Below are 22,149 nucleotides of genomic sequence, written 5' to 3' on the forward strand. Positions count from 1 at the left end.
ATATACGTTTTAATAATAAAGTTCTTTTTAAACTGAAAACGTTTTTATACGTTTGAAACTAAATCAAATAAATATGATAATTTTGTTTTCCAAAACTAAATATATTTAAGAATCATTTTGTTTAAAGGTTAAAATAATGGATATCGTTATATCATAAAACGTTTTAGAAAAGTAGAATCATATATATTCATAATAGGTTTCAAGTTTTTAAATTACAGTCTGTTGGTGAAGCATGCGATAAAGTTCAAAGGTTAAATAAACGTATGAAATTATCTTTGTAAAAAATGTCGAGTTACTTAACTTGTCGATATCCAACATCTAAGTTATTTACACTCCACGTTCTTACTTATAAATCACTTTACCATTTTCCGAATGTTGTCAAAAAAAAATAGATTTCTTAAATCACAGTGGACCTCATAACATAGACCCGTAATCATATCACAATGTATCTGATAAATCAATCATTTGATAATATCTTCTAATTACATCGATAAACATATTGAAACAAATACGTTAATGTAAAGTATTATACGTTTAATACTTTATTAATATTCTCAAGTTATAATTTATATATACATATTTATTTATATATAACGGATCGTGAATCGTCAGAATTTGGTCGAGGTTATAATGAATGTATGAACACAATTTAAAATTCTTGAGATTTAACTTAACAAACTTTGCTTATCATGTCGGAATAATATAAAGATAAAGTTTAAATTTGGTTGGAAAATTTCGGGTTGTCACAGTACCTACCCGTTAAAGAAATTTCGTCCCGAAATTTGAATGGGATGGTCATGGCTGACAATAAGTATGTTTTTATGACGTATACGAGTTGGAAATTAGAGTTTTATTATCATTAAGTAATATAGATAAAGCAATTTGATTTTTGTGAAGAGTACGAGTGAAGTTATCAAAAAAGAATGAAATGAGTAAATGCAAATTCTTTTTAACCAATGACATAGTCACGTTTGATTTTCGAAATTCAAGGAATTTAGAGAAAATCTTCGTAATAAGATTTGGTTCTTCGGTAATTAAGGAAGTTAGGATCCGCTTTGATTAAATGCGATAATCTGTTTTGATTTCTCTGTCGGATATTTTACTATATATCTACCCCTTTCGTTTCCTTATTTTCACAACTCACACCTTTTATTCTTTCTCCCTCAATTCATACTTTATAGCATTTGCTAATATGCTCCATCCAGTTCTGATTCTTGATATACTCCTAACTTTCATATCTGTCATTCTTCTTTTTCATCTGCCGCCAGAAGAATCTATTTACTTCTACTATACTCTTGGTTTTATAGTGTTTTTAGTTCTCCCGTGTCTTTATATTGCTATATGCATCGATATATATGGTTTGTAATTTTTAGGTTATTGTTGGGTTTTATATCTTCCCTTATACTTCAAAGTCCCTGCTTCTGTCTTCTATAATCATTGTCATCCACAGTTAATACTCTCTCCTATTTGCTGCGATTTATACTCCAATTTCTATTTTGGAGCTTTGTCCTTTCGTTTCTTCTTCTTGCGATTAAGCATCGCTTGTAATGGTTCATAATTCGCAGATATAAATTTCGGAATGAACATTGTTAATATTCTAATAAGGAAATGGTAATGGCACGGTCTTGATTTGTTAAATTACCAGAATACCCTGAAAAAGACCGAATCATCAAGAAATATTTTCTTAATATTTTAGTGGTTAAATATAATACAAGAGTTGTGTAACATGGCACATGATGATGTTATGATCTGTGAATCATCACGTTCCATTTAAAAACTCAGCATGACTTACTGTAATATAATCACGTTGATCAAGTGTCATTATATTATACTAATTCATGCTTCAGTTCCCAACACTACTTCAATAGTATACATATTTTAAATTCGAATTTTTCAAAATTTAGAAACTAAAATAGTTTCTTTTATGATGTAACACAGATAGCGCAAAGAGATAAATGATTTCGAATAACAATAGTTATGAAGATATCTTCAGAAACATTTAAGATATTTATAATGAAAGATATGACGATAACTTAGAATATCTAAGATCAGAGGATGATGAAGAATATTATTCACAAGGGTTTAGAGTCAGGAGTAAGGTATTTGATAATAATTTCAGCAGACACTGAATCATTTGGATTCTTTGAAGGCAGGTTTAGTCTTTGTGATTTGTCCACAGCCTCCTTCATGGTTTGCTTAATCTGTTTTCCAGTTCCAAACCTTCTCTTTTTCTGAGTTTTTCCAACACACTATCCTTTATTATCAAACTTTTGACTGTTAAGGTCGTTTACAGTTTTTGCTGCTTCATCAGCATTTTCCAAACTTCGAAGAACTAGTTCGCAGTTTAGGGTGTTTTTCAGAAACTTCACATTCGAAGTATATAAGTCTAGGAGATAGACGTTATATATATACCTATAACCGTTGGCGGAGACATGCTGCAAGATTTCAAAATACTGATTGCTGATTCCCAGTAATTGGCATGACAATTCTTGTTACAAGATGCGGATGAGTAAATGATGGGGTTTCGATAAATATAATGATTTTTTTGGAAAGTCAAAGATCAGTGAAGTTGTTGGTAAGTTCATTGCTAATGTGGTGAGACATAAAAGGTTCTCCGGTAATGATGACGAAAGGGCAACGTCTATATCAAGGTTATAATAAGACTGTTTCAACTGAAAAGTCGAAGTTGACTTGCTGGAGCTGTGACAAAACTGACTAATTTGAAAAGAAATCGCAAAGTTATTTTTGCTAATAAATGCCAAAGGGTCTGATATGGATACGTGTTAAATTATGACTCTGGTTTCGAGATCTTTTCAGATGCAAGACTGTGGTTAATATGTGGTTGGATCATCATCTCGATTGTTCATTATTTGAAGTGTCTTCAGGAATTTCGAAGGGTTTTGAGCACAGATTGTAATCGTTAATATACATATGATGTTCTAACACAGTTTTGAAGTCAAAGTATAGCTTGTGAAAGATGTAAGGATCTAAGAGTGATGATTTTGGTCATATCTTGAGTTGAATTCTAAGATTTCAAAATCAGAATATGTAATTAAATTTTGAATGAGTATGGTTGTTTTGATTTCTATAAAAGAATGTATATTGTTGTGAAAGTAGGGAGTATAATGGATGATTTGGTGAATCAGATTCGAAGAATGTAACATATTAATTGTGAATTTATATATCTCTCGGGTATTACCTACCCGTTAAACAAAAAATTTCACAATTAATATTTTGTACAAAAGAATTTTATTACAGTCTTTATGAAAAAATATATATATGTATATTTTCTTCAGATGTAACATAGATTTAATGAGTTAATGTTAAATTAAACTCATTTGATTTACGGTTGAAACTAGAATTGAATAATCCCTAAAGGCTTTAAAAATTACATAACTTTTACGAAGTATTTCTTTAATGACATTGAAATTATGAATCAATACTTCGTTATTTGTTGATGTATGATGTTCGGTTCGTGGAATTCTTGTGAATTTCGCAAAGTACGAATGATGTTATTTGAAAAGTTTCGAGTACATTGATGATGAAAGTGTAAAATCAAACATATATTTGAATAATACTCTTGATTTATTATGAGATGGAATTTATTGAATTAAAACAGAGATTGTAGTTAACGATGGTTAAGTTGTTAAGGAAGGATGTACATCTTAGCATATTAGTAATATGAATTTAATCAAGTAGTATTTACCCTTATTTAATTCATACATAATAGCTTAGTACAAAAGATTTATTTTGATCTCAAAATTTTTATATATATAATATACATATAATTTCTTTAGAGGGAATGAGTTAATACTTCATAACTCGTTGATACAATATACACGTTATTGATTCGTAATGATGTCCACGGTGATTCTTGAACTGACGGAGTTTGCGATGTTATAGGTGCTGCTGATTCTGATGACACTGACGGCACTGACTGTGATGGTGATGCTACGGTACTGTTGATGCTGTTGGTAAAACAAGTCTAGCTTATAAATCACGCATCATTCTTGTCAGGGTTTCTACTCTTCCTTCTATCATTTCGATTCACTCATCTGATTTATGGTTAGGGTTAGAATAGATAATCTATAAGATTTTAGAGATTACATAATCGCCGCGGAGTGTTTCTCCAATGAAGTTATGAATCAACACTTCATCGTTTGTTGTTGTTGGTATTCCTTGGTATCTACAGGGCGTATGACATTGGTGCTCGTGGGATAGATTGTAAAGTTGAGGTTTACGACGCGGTTGTGGTTGGGGGTGGTAATGGTACTGTTGGCGTTGATGATGGTAGTACTGGTTATGCTGTTGGTGCTGCTGCTGGTGTTTGTAACCTTTGCACCATATTCTCCAAAGCCACTACCCGAGCGCGAAGCTCGTTGATTTCTTCTAGTACACCAGGGTGATTGTCGGTTCAGACGAGCGGATAAATAAAATCTAGAATTTGATGTAGTATATAATCGTGACGAGATACTCTGGAAATGAGAGAGAAAATGGTGTTTCAGACAGGTTCGCCGGTAAGTGCTTTGGGTTCTTCGCCAAGAGGGCAATGTGGTGGATGGAAAGGATTGCCTTCTTCTTGTCTCCAATGATTGAGGAGGCTACGAACCCATCCCCAATTCATCCAAAATAGATGATGGCTGATTGGTTGATCCATTCCAATCACACTGCTTTCGGAGCTTGAGTGGGATTCCATATCGGAATTCGAGGGACTTGAACTAATGACGAATTCCATTTCGTTCGATTGAATAAAGAATTTTTCGATATGAAATGATTTTCCGGCTATCGGGTGGTATTCTAATTACATAGAATATCTATATATATAGCGCAAAAGATTTCGTAGATTACGGAGGAATTTACGGGATATGTCAGGCAAAGTTTACAGTAATAGATATGAATTTTGTCTATACACTATTCATGCAATCAATGCAGTAACACGTGTCTAGACTAAGAATGATAAGCAGGCAATTTTCAACAAAAATGATAAGCAAAACTTTTGACAATGCAGACACGGTCGAAGTCCAGGCTCACTAATGCATCCTAACGACTATCAGTTAGACACACTAATGCAGACCTGGTTCGCTAAGACCACCGCTCTGATACCAGCTGAAAGGACCCGTTCATATACATTATAAACGATTCACAATAGTTGATTACATCGCGAGGTATTTGACCTCTATATGATGCATTTTACAAACACTGCATTCGTTTTTAAAAGACAAACTTTATTCACATATAAAGTTGACGGCATGCATACCATTTCATAATACATCCAACTATAATTGACTTAATAATAATCTTGATAAAATCAATGACTCGAATGCAACGTCTTTCGAAATATGCCATGAATGACTCCAAGTAATATCCTTAAAATGAGCTAATGCACAGCGGAATATTTCTTTCAAACCTGAGAATAAACATGCTTTCAAGTGTCAACCAAAAGGTCGGTGAGTTCATTAGTTTATCATAATCATTCATTTCCATTATTTTAATAAACCACAAGATTTTTATTAAACATAATTCCAATAGCAGAATCCTCTCGTCTGCATAAAGGTAAAATCATTTCCAATAATATAATAGACCACAAGATTTTCATTTTTCATAAACATAATCCTCAAGCAGAATCCTCTCGTCTGCATTAAGGCAAAATCATTCATATGGTGAACACCTGGTAACCGACATTAACAAGATGCATATAGAATATCTCCAAAACAGAATCCTCTCGTCTGTATAACAGAATCCTCTCGTCTGTATAAAAATCGAAGTACTAAAGCATCCGTAACCCGGATGGGGTTTGTTAGGTCCATAGATCTATCTTTAGGATTCGCGTCAATTAGGGGTACTGTTCCCTAATTCTTAGGCTACCAAGCTAAAAGGGGTGATATTCGATTTCGATAATCCATTCATAGAATGTAATTTTTGAGTACTTGTGTCTATTTCGTCAAACATTTATAAAACAGCGCATGTATTCTCAGTCCCAAAAATATATATTGCAAAAGCATTTAAAAGGGGAACAAATGAAACTCACAATACTGTATTTTGTAGTAAAAATACATATGACGTCATTGAACAAGTGCAATGTTGGCCTTGGATTCACGAACCTATATTAATTATATATATTTATATGTTTGATCAATATCTGTCTAACAATTTAGGTCAAGTCGTAGTGTATCACAATCCTAATGCTCGAGACTAAATATGCAAAAGTCAACAAAAGTCATATTGACCAAAATGTCTTCCAAAATTTATACATGATTATTATATAGTTTAAATATAGTCGTTTTATTTATTTAAATATTTTTAATAGGTTTTATTAAAGTAAATAATATAGTTCTTTTATTAATAAATAAAATTTTATATTAAAATTTATATAATAAAAATATACTTTTATATATCTTAAGTAATAAAATTTATAAAGTTCATTTAATATCATAAAAATAATATAATAGGTATTATTAATGTAATTATATTATACGTAGTAAAATATCTTTGTATCACATATTTATTTGATAAAATAATATTGATAATAATAATAAGTAAAAGTTATATTATTTTGTAATAATTATTATTATTCTACTAATAAAAATAACAATAATTATATTTTCTAAAAATGATAAAATGATAATTTTTATTAACAATAGTACTAAAATGATAATAATAATGATGTTTCATATTAACAATGGTATTTTTATTAAAAATAATAATTTTAGTAAAAATGGTAGTTTTAATATTAATAATACTTTTAATAATAATAATAGTAAAATAATTAAAACGATATTTTTCCTTTAAATCAATATCTTACAATATCTTAATTTCATCATGATACTCATACTCATTATTTCCTAATCGCTTCGTTTAATAGCTTTTAGTCGTCTTTTATATCGCGTTCATATTAATAATAATAATAGTAATCATAATAATTAGATGTTACTAATATTAGTTTTAATTATAATAATACTACTAATAATAATTTTAATGATAATACTAATAACTATTTGAATGATAATAATAATAATAATAATAATAATAATAATAATAATAATAATACTAATTATAACTTTAACGATAATAACGATAGTAACAATAATAAAAATAACAATAATATCTTTTATTAATAACGACTATGATAATAATAATAATAATAATAATAATAATAATAATAATAATAATAATAATAATAATAATAATAATAATAATAATAATAATAATAATAATAATAATAATCTCCATCTCCATCTCCATCTCCATCTCCATCTCCATACTTATTAAAAGAGGAGTCAAATAGTGAAATAATCTTTCATTTTGACTCTTGAAAACAAATCCTAACCATTAGATTAAAAGTAACAACATTCATCCAACCACTGATTCAAAAACCGAAATTTTATTACTAATCACATTTAAGAATCTTAATTCAAAGACTAATCTACCCTTATAATTTAACAATATTACAATAATATTCTTACGATTAATTATCTTTAATTAATAATTCGATCCAAAAAAATAGGTCACTTACCAAATTAATCTCCATACTATAACGATCCACATATATATTGATTCATGTATTTTATACGGAGTATCATTTTAATTAATTCTGTAAAATAATTTAACACTTCATATTCATTGAACCTTGATGAGTTTTTAAAGATAAATAAATAAAATCATTATTAAATATTTAATATTTTAACCAAAGGTGTTTATTCTGTAATATGTCCAATGAATATATCATATACATACGTACTCTGTACTTTGTATCCTTTTATATTCTTTGGTACTTAATCTCGGATCAAAACATCATCAAAAAAAAAAAAAAAAAAAAAAAAGGGAACTGATATACGTATATGAACATCGTCATCATCATCAATCCTCATCACTCATTTATTTAAAACCATATTACATCCATCGACCCTAATCCCATCTAGGATTAGCTGAAATTATTCCTTAAATGGATCAAATTAATTTGATCAATAAATAAATTTTTCAACAATAATTGGGAATGCTTTGACCAAAAATTTTAAATAGCATAATATCCGCATGAAATCCCCTAAACTGCAATCAATCTATTCTTATCTCAATCCCCAATAATCAAATCGTTGAACACTTCAGAATTGCAACACATTTAAATTTCAATTTCAGATTTAATCACTTCCGTAATTATCTCAATTGATGTTTATCTCAATACTTCACAACCGCAGTTTGATTATCACTGGAATTTAAGGTTTCGAAATCAACTTAACATTAATGCGCTATAAAAGTAGTCTTATTAGACGACAAGGGAAATGACACATGCAAAATGAAAAACGTAGTATACGAAGAGGTTTTGCATAGAATAAGAATCAACTCATAGCCTCATAGGTAAAAATATTTATGTCCATATTATTACAGTCACAAAATTACTATTATTTCAATTACCACTTAGTGATTATTTAAATTTCTTGACAATCCAGGATGTTCACATCAGTCCTGCGCTTATCAGCATCAGCTGGGTTCAAAAAGCTAATAAAGGTAATGCATTATCCATAATAGTAGCAACGTATATGCACGGATGCACCTAATAGTCCATTATTATCCTTCATTTCTTAACGCACCCTGCAGCAATGTTAGTGACTTTTGGAAATGACTATTTGTTCAGGATTATTAGTTACAACGCTAATGGTAATTTTTCTATCCGAAATAAGAAATTTGAAAAGTTTCAGATTGGGTGGGTCGTTTTGGTTATCAAATGTTAATGAACTTATTTCTTATTGAAGGTGAATGACCTTAAATTCGTTGTTATGTGGTTCTAATTTGCTAAATCAGAAATGAATCTTTTTTTGTTTGCATTTCCTGATATCAGTTTTGATGAATAACTACAATCGAGGATTAACGAACATGTGTATCGATTACCTGGATCACACGCTAAACTGTCACCAAAACCAACCACTGCATTCCGGTAAAGATTTAGCTATTACGATCCTTGCAATCCTATATATTAACACAATTCATTGTGGGATCTATATGCTTTATTTCAGACTTATAATATCATTTATTATTCTTTGAATCGTATCATTTATTATTCTTTGAATATGATTTATGAATGGTAATTTATTTGGTTTGTCATTTCATTGTTTAAAACAATATCTAACAGATGCATTTTTCAGAATTATCTTTATATCTTTATACGTTATCATTCATATATCTCAAAACCAATGAAGACTTAAAATAAGATATGTAGTGTTGCAGGTTTCACTATTATGTAAATTATTGACCTTACAAATTTATTTGCTATGTTCAAAGTAACAATATTTTTAATAAAAATGGTTCAGATATTATTATTTTAAAAAGATGTTGCACGTCAATTATAGAGCAATTTTATCAATTGAATCGTGGAGACAAATCATCAAATCAACTTCTGATTCAAAATTCTTTAGCTAAATGATAGGAAACCTTTTTTATCTAAAATAAAAGTCAAATAAATCCTTTCCTTTCCTCACATAAAGCGTGAGGTCCCATCCAATGTGTCAGACCCACCTTCTCCCAATTTACAGCCTGCCACGTGTACACACTATCTGATTTTCTTTATATTTTTTTTTAAATTACCAAATAAATGAAACGTATCTCCTCCAATCCCTATTAGGTTCGGTCGTCGATTAATTTACCTCTCCATCACATACCCGCTTTTATGTTCGTCCGGCGAACAAAACTAACAACGACTCTTCGTACAAACACCTTTAATTCTGAATTCGTCATAAAATTACCTACAGATACATATGTTTTTCACTGTGTTTTTTTTTAAAACCGATTGTTAAATCCCAGACAGATTTCAATTTTAGGGCTTCTGCTAACTAAATCGCGTTAACTAAATCGCGTGAGGCGATTATCCTAAAAAACGATTTTCGGACCATCAATCCAGATTCATCATTCGTATTCATCTTGATGGTGTTAATTCGTATTCATCAAATCCTCTCCGGAGTCTTGCTATTGCCCTAATTGGTTTTTCATCTCTAAAGGTATCTCATTTTGTGATTTTTTTACTATTACAGTATAAGTTTTGTACATCAATTGTAATTGCCCTGTTACAACCTATCTGTATCCTGATGTTTATATAGCCGGAATTTATAACATATGATTGTATATAAGCATAAGGACAATTAGTAAACATAATTGAGTTATGATGTTCCAACTCGCTATGATATTATACTATGTTTATGACCTTATGATGATTTTGAAAATGTCTGATATATGTTGAATTTATATATACGCAACTTTATTATATCTTCGATGAGCCAATTGTAGATATGAACGGGTCATTGTACGGAGCATGAATTTACACCTGAACCATTTGTTTATGTTCAAGGTAAATTTTGCATCTTTTGTTTGAAGTGTGTTCGAATATTAGTGTGTGTATTTTCAGTGTTATAAATGCTTGCTAAAATTTTACTGTTATTAAATATGTAGGATTATGGCTGGAAGCCGAGTTCTCCGTATAGTTATACTATATGAAACCTTAAACATACGACAAAATGGCTATTTAATTTAATCATAACCAATTTTAATTACGGTAACTATTGTATCACTTAAGCCAAATGGATACTGATTTTTTTTTTTTAGTTTTTCAGGTATCAAAGTTGCAGGATGACATTCGAGCACTCGATCGACTTAGTAAATCAAAAAAAAAAAAAAAACTGCACTTTTAAATGCAGAGAGAACCAATGAACATTATAGATTGGATGGAAATATGAACATTTAATAAAGACACTTTGTGATAAATGTTTTTATTTTGGCGGAAAAATGCTCGAAGAAGTAATATATAACAATTATCGTGTTTTTCGAACGTATGTTAAGGTTTTAGATATTAGGGTTTAGATTTTAGGGTTTAGATATTAGGTTTTATAGGGTTTAGATATTAGGGTTTAGAAATTTAGGGTTTAGATTTAGGATTTAGATTGAGTTTTTAACACGAACAGTTTAGAGTTTAGAGTTTGGGGTTTAGGGTTTGGGGTTTAGGGTATACATATATATATATATATATATATATATATATATATATATATATATATATATATATATATATATATATATATATATATATATATATATATATATATATATATATATATATATATAGGGTTTAGGGTTTAGATTTAGGGTTTAGATTTAGGGTTTAAATTTAGGATTTAGATTGAGTTTTTAACACGAATGGTTTAGAGTTTAGGGTTTAGTGTTTAGGGAATAAACCCAAAACGCTAAATCCTAAACCCCAAACTCTAAATTGGAGTAAATTTTGACAAAAAGTACTTCACAAAACATGAAAAAAAACGTTAACATTCTTCACGATCAATATTATCTTGAATGTTATTTTGTCGATCTTTTTCCCGCCTAAATAATATCGTGTGATCTTGATGCCTAAAAAAATTCCAAACAAAAAAAAAATTGCTTCCCACCGGTTCTCCCCGATTGGTTACTTCCCCATTAATCCTGCCCCAATAAGGTCATAATTAAGAGAGAAACACTTTTTTGGGGGGAAGTGGGGGGAAGTAATTTTTTTTCTTTTTTAATTTTGGTTGTTTTCGAATTTTTTTTTCAGACATCAAAATTAGGTAAAAATATGAATATTTAAAAAAGACACTTTGTGACGAATATTATTATTTTGATGGTAAAACCCTCGAAGAAAAAAATGAAAACATTCAATGCATTGAATGTTTTGATTCCGAGTTTATTTGCATCGTTTTGTTTTCATCTTGTGTGAAGTGTTTTTTTTTCGAAATTTAGCCCGATTTAGAGTTTAGGGTTTAGGGTTTAGTGTTTTGGGTTTAGTCCCTAAACCTAAAACCCAAAACCCTAAACCCTAAACTCTAAACCGTTGGTATTAAAATATTTAATCTAAACCCCAATTTCTAAACCCTAAACCTAATTTCTAAATCCAAAACCCTAATTTCTAACCCTAATAGCTAAACCCTAATTTTTAACCCCCTAATTTCTAAACCCTAATTTCTAACCCCTTAAAAAAGCCCAGAATTACATAACAAGTAATGGTCCATCGATTAAGTTTTCATCAAGTTTTTATTTTTAACTTAACCCGCGAATTCGCGGGTCTTTAACTAGTAATAATAATAATAATAATAATAATAATAATAATAATAATAATAATAATAATAATAATTAGATTATAACTACGATAATAACGACGATAATAATAATCATTTTTAATAATAATACAAAAATTTAATTGACTATAACTTCTAAACCATTCATCGAAACCATTCGATATCTAAATGAAAAGTTCTCAAATTTTCGCTAGCTTTCCAACGACATGCATATCATATACCTTATCTTAATAGCATATGTATTTAATTCAAGATTCGACATAACCTATCTAACGACAATAACGAACGTATAACCATGCATAATCCTATATATATACTCGAGCACTAGTCAGGGATACACTAATAATATATAAAAGTTAAGTTATGAGTGCTCACGTATCAATATCGAGATTCAATATTGCAGGAAAAGTACGTAGACGCAACGGAGATGATAAACACTAGTTTGACTTACGAGCAATACTCCCGAACCATACCCATAACCTCCATAGCTATAACCCATAATTTCCTTAGCTCTATCCCCCTCGAAAAACAATTTCGAAATCACTCGGACATCACCCGTCGTAATATTTTATGTATACTAATAATATCTTGAAATAATACGGAGTAAATATATATATGTAAATCGATTGAGAGAGTTTACAGAAAAATATTTTCAAGTTTCTATAAAATAATGAACTTATTGAATTCTATTTATAATAAACTTTTGAATTATTAAAGTGAATTATTAAAGTATGAATTATTAAAGTGAATTATTAAAGTATGAATTATTAAAGTGAATTATTAAAGTATGAATTATTAAAGTGAATTATTAAAGTTAAAGTAAAGTAAAAATAAAGTAAAGGTAAAGTTTAAGTATAGTAAAAGTAGAAAACTATGTACGTATAATACGCGTATAAATATATATAATATTAATTTAAATCGTTATATATATTTAATAAAATAAAATATAAATATCGTTATCTTTATCATACTGGTTAAGTAATGAGTTGTCAAAAGTGGTTCTAGATATTTATAAAAATTATATACGTTTTAATAATAAAGTTCTTTTTAAACTGAAAACGTTTTTGTACGTTTGAAACTAAATCAAATAAATATGATAATTTTGTTTTCCAAAACTAAATATATTTAAGAATCATTTTGTTTAAAGGTTAAAATAATGGAAATCGTTATATCATAAAACGTTTTAGAAAAGTAGAATCATATATATTCATAATATGTTTCAAGTTTTTAAATTACAGTCTGTTGGTGAAGCATGCGATAAAGTTCAAAGGTTAAATAAACGTATGAAATCATCTTTATGAAAAATGTCGAGTTACTTAACTTGTCGATATCCAACATCTAAGTTATTTACACTCCACGTTCTTACTTATAAATCACTTTACCATTTTCCGAATGTTGTCAAAAAGAATAGATTTCTTAAATTACAGTGGACCTCATAACATAGACCCGTAATCATATCACAATGTATCTGATAAATCAATCATTTGATAATATCTTCTAATTCCATCGATAAACATATTGAAACAAATACGTTCATGTAAAGTATTATACGTTTAATACTTTATTAATATTCTCAAGTTATAATATATATATATATATATATATATATATATATATATATATATATATATATATATATATTTATTTATATATAACGGTTCGTGAATCGTCAGAATTTGGTCGAGGTTATAATGAATGTATGAACACAATTTAAAATTCTTGAGATTTAACTTAACAAACTTTGCTTATCGTGTCGGAATAATATAAAGATAAAGTTTAAATTTGGTTGAAAAATTTCGGATTGTCACAGCCGCAACGCGTGGGCCGGTCCGGACTAGTTTTTATTTATATATATATATATATATATATATATATATATATATAAAAGGTCGAACAAAACGTTTATACAGTTCCCTTGAAAACACGAAAAGTAAAACGAAACCAGTTGATGGAATCTAACAAATAGCGATCCGTCTATGTGAATTTCACCGTAAATCTAAATCAAAACCTAAAACGAATATAATTCTATTTTCAATTTCAATTTCAATTTCAGATGGAATCAAATTTGTGTTGTTGTAAATGACCAATTTCATTCCACTCATGCAGAATCATTCCCCGCGTTTGCTTTTCATCTAAATTTCTTCCTATAAATACCAATTATGGCGTTACGCTTCTTATGCAACTTGCTTCTGCATTCCATTTTAGTGATTGATTTCTTCGATTGTATTCAGGTAACTAAACTCCTCATTCTGTTATTTTAATCTTAATCTTAATTACCTTTCAACCATCGTCAAAGTCCCTGAAATGAATTTCAAATATTCAAAATGAATACCTAGTATTTATTAATGAAATCTTATATTATTCTTGCAAAAACGTTGATTATCGCTCGACCACATCGTATGATTTTTGTAAATTTTAAAGTATGCTCGGTTGTGCACTTGTGCTCAAAACAGTCATATAGTTCTTTTTTTTTTTTTTTGCAAAAATTTTACGTTTGTCGTTAAAATCACCTTAAGTTGCTTAAAAGTTTGACTTTGACTTTGACTTTCACAATCAGTCTTTAGAATGTTTTACGGTCAAGAATTTAGAAGTCAAACAATATAATCAAACTTAAGCGTTATGTGAAATCCTTGAATAGTAGTAGTCTACTTGTCTTCAAATATTGCAAATGGTTGGATAACAAGTTTTTGTTATGAATGCAGGATATGTCTTCGTGCTCAATCTTAATTGATCAAGCCTTAATAAAGTTATTACAGCACTCGTAAGCCGTATACTATGGGTGTCATACCAATCGTAAGTATCCTATCCTATGAAGATGGTACACACATTGAATATCTTCATTTTTTGCTTATTTGTTTAATTGTCCGTTTTTTTATTATAGGAAAATGATGATGGGCTACATCAAACACGTATCGGTATGCTTTTTTGTCTGTAACTATTTTTCCTGTTCCTTTTTTAGTAACTACTATAGCTAAATTTTATGTTCTTATTTGGCAGTGATTCGCAATGGAAGAGAAGTATTGTTACAGGTAAGCAAAGTTGACACAATTATATTAAAAACAACTGAGTTTGACTTTTTCTACTATGCTTAAGTACCTTTGACAAAGTTTGACTTTTTCTGATTTGGTGTTAACACGTTCACCATTAACAAATGTATACATCCGCTAAGGATTGATCTGATTAAAACAAATGATAATACATTTATTTGTTAATTTTCAGGCTTTCAACTGGGAGTCACATAAACATGACTGGTGGAGAAATTTGGAGAGAAAAGTACCTGATATGGCGAAATCCGGGATCACGTCAGCATGGTTACCGCCTGCAACAAATTCATTTGCTCCTGAAGGTTCCTTCAACAAAATCAACATTATTATTTATTATTTATAACTAATATTAATAAATATAATAAATCATAACATACTAGTCTTATATTAATTATTAACCATTAGTATTACTATCATATTCACAGGCTACCTTCCACAGAACCTGTATTCTCTCAACACATCATACGGGTCTGAGTCTTCGCTTAAAGCATTATTAAATAAAATGAAGCAGTACCACATTCGACCAATGGCTGACATAGTCATTAATCACCGTGTGGGGACCACCCGAGGACATGGTGGAATGTATAACCGTTATGACGGGATTGCATTACCATGGGATGAACGTGCTGTTACATCTTGTACTGGTGGACGGGTACAAACTAATATTAGTAAAATATTATTTTTTTTTACAGTAGTTACCAAATTTGAAGTGTAATATTTGCTTTCTTTATGGTTTATTATACAGGGTAATCGTAGCACTGGAGACAACTTTAATGGGGTTCCAAATATTGATCATACACAAGATTTTGTTCGAAAAGATATTATTGGTTGGCTTAAATGGCTAAGACACACTGTTGGTTTTCAGGATTTCCGTTTTGATTTTGCAAGAGGGTATGTCAGATAGATGTTTTTCATATATTATTATATGTAGATATATGTAATATATCTCGTCTGAGACTTTTCGTTATTAATTATGTATCTACTTGTGTTACCCATAGTTATTCTGCAAAATATGTGAAAGAATACATCGAGGGCGCAAAACCAATATTTTCTGTTGGAGAATACTGGGACTCGTGCAACTATAATGGGTCGTTCCTGGAATACAACCAAGGTATTTCACTTGATAACAAAATCATCGAGTGTGAATAAATGGTCAAAATGGGTAACTTTTGGTAGGTAATGAAATGGGCCATATCAGGTTGGGTTGATCCCTAACTTGTTTGTCAATTGATTAAAATTATGGTTTCCTGTATAGAAAAGTTTGTATTTCAAATTTGATATCTAAATTTGTCTTACTTTCAAGACAAATTGGATATTTTCAAGAAATTTTTTAGGGGTTTTAATGCAATGAAGTACACTTCGGACACTTTTCAAGACTCGACATGTTTCAGTCATATAGCCTATTATTGTTATCGTACCCATTTGACTCGATAGAGATAAAAAAAACATAACCCAAATTGACCCATTCATAAATAAATGGGTCAAGCTACATTTAGTTTCTATGATTACACTAACCTTATCGTTGTTTTTGACTAATTTGAATTGCAGATAGTCATAGGCAGCGTATTATCAATTGGATTGATGCTACGGGGCAACTCTCTACTGCATTTGACTTCACAACAAAAGGAATTCTTCAGGTACACTCTAGATGCCGTGTATTACTTCACAACAAGATTAATCTACTTTAAATGATATCTTATGTCATTATTTATTTATTTATTGTAGGAAGCTGTTAAGGGGCAACTTTGGCGTTTGCGTGACGCACAAGGAAAGCCTCCAGGAGTGATTGGATGGTGGCCTTCTAGAGCTGTAACTTTTCTCGATAATCATGACACGGGATCAACTCAGGTATTATTACGATACTCTTCAAAGAAACTTCGTCAAAAAATGTATGTTTTATCTGGAAATCAGTAGTCTGATTAATAAAGATCGACTTCTTTTCATGTTTCAGGGTCATTGGCCATTTCCTTCTAACCATATCATGGAGGTAAAGGACTCTGTTTCGTTATATTATACACTATAAAATATATTTATTTTATCTATGATCTTTTGCAACGAATGTATCTTATAAACTACTCTTAAGTAGTACACACCTCAATAAGATAAATAATTAGCTTATGACATCTAACAGACCAACGTTTAATTTATGATAAAAGGTAGTTTTTTTACCCTCTATGCTGATTCTTGTCTGTCTCTAAGTTATATGTAACTTATTTCTAATTTGATATTGAACTAAAAATGCTTGGTAAATTATGTTTCATGCATATTAGCATGTAGTCTAATACAGATTAGTATATTAGTCCACCCATCCGAAAAATAAGCAACACATTTCTAGGCAAAAAGCTGGCTTTTTCATATTTGACACTTGAAAATAATTAAAATTAATTCTTGATTGTATATGTTTATGTTTGTCGTTTTCTGATATAACTTGATGACACTATTCAGGGCTATGCTTACATCCTTACGCATCCAGGGATACCGTCAATCTTCTATGACCATTTGTATGACTGGGGCACTGTCATTCATGACCAAATCGTGAACCTGGTATGTATATGTGGCATAATGGTCAGGTTGGGTAATAGGTCTGATACTGTTTGATACTATTTGGATCACGCCAAACATTGACGGGTTGGGTTGGGTTGGTAATAGGTCACAACAGGTAAGTAGTGTTAAATGACCCATTTTTAGCAAATGGGTTGGGTTGGGTAACAGGTTTTTTACCCGTATTAATATGTTTCATATCCGATCCATTGTCATCTCTACCCTAAAATGACCCATTTTTCGTAAATGGGTCGAAATAGCACCTTTACTAGTGCATTAGAGTTCAGATCAACAGTGTCATTCTATGTCATCTCACATTTTCCCATTCTTTTCTCACATATTAACATCATTTAAATACAATGTGCAGATCCATATTCGCAAGCAGCAAGACATCAACAGCAGATCATCCATTAGAATACTTCAAGCTGAGTCCAATCTTTACGCAGCCATAATCGGAGATAAACTGTGCATGAAAATTGGTAGTGGTTCATGGAGTCCAACAAGTGCGGAGTGGAAATTAGCAGCCCACGGGCACCAGTATGCAGTTTGGCATAAGTAAGCTTAACAAGACTCATAGTTCTTTTCAATAAGATACATAAGTTCACAAGATTCTTGATAAACTCCTATACGTACGTGTTACAGAATAAAGTAGTTAGTCAAACAATATGTATTGTAATGTAATCATAATCAGTTGTTCCGGCATTAATATGCGGGAACATTTACATTGGCGCATATCCCATTTCAAAAGAAGTGTAAAATAGAATATACATCAATAAAGGTTCTACCGATAGAAGCTTTTTCCAGATTTTTATTTTCGTGACTACAGTTTGTAATTTGAAATAAAAAAAAAAAGATTATTAGAAGTTCAAAAGTCAACTTACATCCCTCTTTAGTCTTTTTTCTTCAAGCCAATAAAGTTTGATTTTGTCCCCATTAAGGGTGAACCATAATCCTAAACGACCCAATCACAAATTAAAACTGACCTCTTAACAACAGAGTTGGGGTACCATTAGGATGCACTAAATGTATGATTCAAACTCATTAACTTATTTTAAAAGCACGAATAGGGAAGGGTTGAACACAAAGCCAACGAGTAATCCTGCTAGGCTGCGTACATCAGAGTACGGGGCCGGATTACCGATTACTCGCCCTCCCGGGTAGCCTCAACAGGAAAAACCTTCTACCTTTTACCTTACGAGCACGAAGCAAGTAGGCGAATGAAATAGGAACAAGCATACCTCAACATTGATCCATTGACCACCCTTCAAATTTTTACAGACCGGTTAAATCGCCTTTATACATAAGGATTGTGAGGTTAGGATCTTGGGGTGCTAAAAGTTTTGGGGTGATAAACATTACACCCTACTTCTTAGCCTTGCATCATTAAATACGTTTTGAACCTTGGTACTGCACAAACACTTTAAAACACATTTAGTGTCATATGGCTAAAAAATTGTGTTGTAAATAAGGATCACCTCCCCATTACCCGGGTTTGGGCAAGGAGGGTAGAAATTTGATGACTCTTAACTGAACTTCGCTCATATCAATAATGTAACCTTCCTCGACTCCTTAAGACCTCTTCACACATCATCTCTACAATTTCAAGCTAAATTTCTTTACCTTTTAAGCTACAATCACTTCCCTGTATGCAATTTTTTACTTAGGGCCTGTTTACTGTATTTTTCATTAAGTTATGTATGAATCTTCTATCTATCTATAACCTATTATAATTCTTATGCATATGCCACGTAGCTCTACCACCTACTGCTTAACCCCTATTCTGAAATTTTATCTCACAGCCTGCCATCTGTCACAATTTCATTCGTCCAATTTTAAAGCCAAAAAACAAAACCCGTCTCTCTCTCTCTCTCTCTCTCTCTCTCAAACGCTATCTTTCCCATTCAATTCACTGAATCTCAATCGGTACCTTGATTCTCATCACATGGAATTCTTATATCATCGATCATTTTTTATCGATGCAATTCTAAATCATCAACATCACATACTTGTCTGCCGAATCATCAACATCACCGAATTGTCTACCGACGACATGAAACCACCGGCGCCGTTAAACAATCGCCGCTGACAAATAACCGTCGCCGCCGTAAGTGAACATGAAAACATATCGTAAAACATATGTTTTTATAAATACTGAAAGAGAAAATTGGAACAAATGCTTGAATGAGATCATCAATTCTGTGAAATATAGCTTAAATCATGAATACTCGAATTAGAAGTATATGATTTCGCAGTTTTTAGGGTATGTAATTTAGTCATCTTTCTTATTCTTATTAGCTTTTTTTCTGTGTTTTTAATTATTATACATATTAGGGTTTTATCTGTTTTATTCTTATTACCGATTCTGTTTATATATCTTTCTAATCGGTATAAATAAATCTAAATTAATTTGTCCAATTTAAAATCGTTTTTTGCCTAGGTTTTGCATAAATGTCAATCAATTTGTATATATCCAACATAAGTTTTGCATACTGTATGTGGCTAATGGTTAGGGTGGAGATGGCATCACCGTTGCTATGTAACTGATTATAGGTTAATATTATGCTTCAATTATCAATCGGAAAGTAATATCATCTATGATGATGCTTTGTATAAAATCGATCATTTGTTCCTGAGCAGCTAAACATATCATAGAAGCTTCAATAGATTTTATGTTTGTCATACACTAATACTATTATAAATATGCAGGAGTTCTTTTGTGAAAACTGCTGATTGTTGTATTTTAATATGTTACTTTTGATTCTGATTGTGCAGATCATGATATATGTTGTATTCACATAAAGTTCCAGCGCTATAGAATCCAAGAACAGTGTTAATGAGTCTTCACCTTCACAAATGATGGTTGATAATGATGGTGGTTGTTTATGTCATGTAGCTTGCTATTCGAATAAAGACATTGTCAACTCGACTGATAAATCATAATGGCACGTCCACCTCAATGGATAACAACTTATGGAGAGTGGGTCGTTTATTGACTGAATATAAGTCATTTTAATGAGATGAAAGATTACATCCTGATGATGTTGTTTCCGATTTTACTCAATTTTTGTTTGAGTTGTATGTCTTCTAAACAGACTTCTATTAGACAACCCAGGTTTTAACGTAAAACTCATGAACCCGTTTCATATTTTACAAAGGTGGCTATCTAGACCCATTTACAGCAACTGAGTTAGCTGCCTCTACTATCCCTTCTATGTCTAAATGTATTTTTCAATTTATCAACCAGTTTATTGTTTTATATCCCATGGCTGTATGAGCTTCGAAAATACCAACTTTGACGCTGTCACATTCTAAATACGAATATTGTCTTTAATTTGGGTTGATTTTCCTTCAGGTAAAGAAAATGAGGAACTGGCTGCAACTTTAAGACCTGAAGGTGAGGTTAGCTTTTATCAGAGGTCGAGCCTATAAAATGGCCGACTTTAGTCTTGATCTAGATGATGCCGACTTGCTGAGATAGTGACCCATCATTGTTAGTTAACTTCACTTAACTTTTTGCATTCAATATTGCTTCGTTTGAATAGAGGCACCTGTTTTTTAATTTTTTATTATGTTTTTTATGGCGGTTAGGGTAGTGATTAAGTAGCTTATTTTGTGTGTTTTTTATAGAAGCATATACTGTTACTCATATCCATGATACTTATATTTCAGAATATGGTATTTGAAGATGTGTTTTGTAATATGTGTTATCTTAACTATTTGCAGGGGTAACTGATAAATTCATTATTCATTCCGAAATTGTTTTGGTGGTTCAGCACTTCAGCAGTTGTATCATCTAATGTTACAAATGATGTATTGAATGATGAAGCCTGAAGGTATCTTTGAAAAATAGCATTTTTTTTTATAGAGGATTTTTTTTTTTAAAGTTAAAGAATACTTTGTTTCATGTGTTTTTATTTTGTTTCTTGTTTCCTGTCAGGTATTACATCATATTATCATGACCTAGGAGACTGCGGTAACATTTGTGGACATTTAATTGCTATATTTTGGTATGAAGAACGTGTCAATCCGTGTTCAAGAGAACGTAATACTCCGTATTTGGTATCATCAATGTTTTGAGGGTGGTCGTGTTTATCTTCCGACATAGACAAATCCTCCTGAATCATATATGCATCCAGCAGGCAAGTATGTCCTACACAGACTAGCACCTTTGACCACACCCCACCACCATCATTCGATACCTCAGTTAACCCTTATGGTAATATACACAACACACGCGTGTACAGATATTGAAAGGGGTAGTAGTAGCAATAACTTAATCAGATAAATAGGGCCACACACACACACACACACACACACACATCTTCACCCTTATGCATATGCCACGTGGCTCTACCACCTACTGCCTAACCCCTATTCTGAAATTTTATCTCACAGCCTGCCATCTGTCCCAATTTCATTCGTCCAATTTTAAAGCCAAAAAACAAAACCCGTCTCTCTCTCTCTCTCTCTCTCTCTCTCTC

The 22,149-nt window shown here is 30.9% G+C and overlaps 1 protein-coding gene across 4 annotated transcripts; it reads left to right on the plus strand.

Annotated features, from left to right (window-relative positions):
• The first annotated feature begins 14,251 nt into the window (after nucleotides 1-14,251).
• Nucleotides 14,252-21,807, plus strand: LOC139839487 (probable alpha-amylase 2). Of its 4 annotated transcripts, none has more exons than XR_011756966.1 (17): nucleotides 14,252-14,314; nucleotides 14,786-14,876; nucleotides 14,965-14,998; nucleotides 15,081-15,112; nucleotides 15,303-15,429; nucleotides 15,553-15,779; nucleotides 15,873-16,018; nucleotides 16,126-16,238; nucleotides 16,676-16,764; nucleotides 16,853-16,975; nucleotides 17,079-17,114; nucleotides 17,573-17,671; nucleotides 18,036-18,223; nucleotides 20,441-20,645; nucleotides 21,021-21,158; nucleotides 21,392-21,501; nucleotides 21,606-21,807. XR_011756966.1 is itself a non-coding variant. In XM_071829560.1 (14 exons), the coding sequence occupies exons 2-14, from the start codon at nucleotides 14,859-14,861 to the stop codon at nucleotides 20,445-20,447; spliced, it is 1,239 nt and encodes a 412-aa protein (XP_071685661.1). In that variant the 5' UTR covers nucleotides 14,252-14,314; nucleotides 14,786-14,858; the 3' UTR covers nucleotides 20,448-20,892. The 4 variants fall into 4 exon arrangements, 2 of the variants coding, with proteins under 2 accessions (XP_071685661.1, XP_071685662.1); XR_011756967.1 differs by having other exon boundaries at nucleotides 20,441-20,610; XM_071829560.1 differs by lacking the exons at nucleotides 21,021-21,158; nucleotides 21,392-21,501; nucleotides 21,606-21,807 and having other exon boundaries at nucleotides 20,441-20,892.
• Nucleotides 21,808-22,149: the final 342 nt, after the last annotated feature.

Source organism: Rutidosis leptorrhynchoides, chromosome 4, assembly GCF_046630445.1.
Source record: "Rutidosis leptorrhynchoides isolate AG116_Rl617_1_P2 chromosome 4, CSIRO_AGI_Rlap_v1, whole genome shotgun sequence".
Taxonomy (NCBI): domain Eukaryota; kingdom Viridiplantae; phylum Streptophyta; class Magnoliopsida; order Asterales; family Asteraceae; genus Rutidosis; species Rutidosis leptorrhynchoides.

What these genes read in the sequence shown, in the direction of transcription:
- LOC139839487 (XM_071829560.1), top strand. An exon ending in GTTCCTGGAATACAACCAAG is followed by an intron (nt 16,239 to 16,675) that starts GTATTTCACTTG and finishes TTTGAATTGCAG; the next exon opens with ATAGTCATAGGCAGCGTATT. An exon ending in CAACAAAAGGAATTCTTCAG is followed by an intron (nt 16,765 to 16,852) that starts GTACACTCTAGA and finishes TATTTATTGTAG; the next exon opens with GAAGCTGTTAAGGGGCAACT.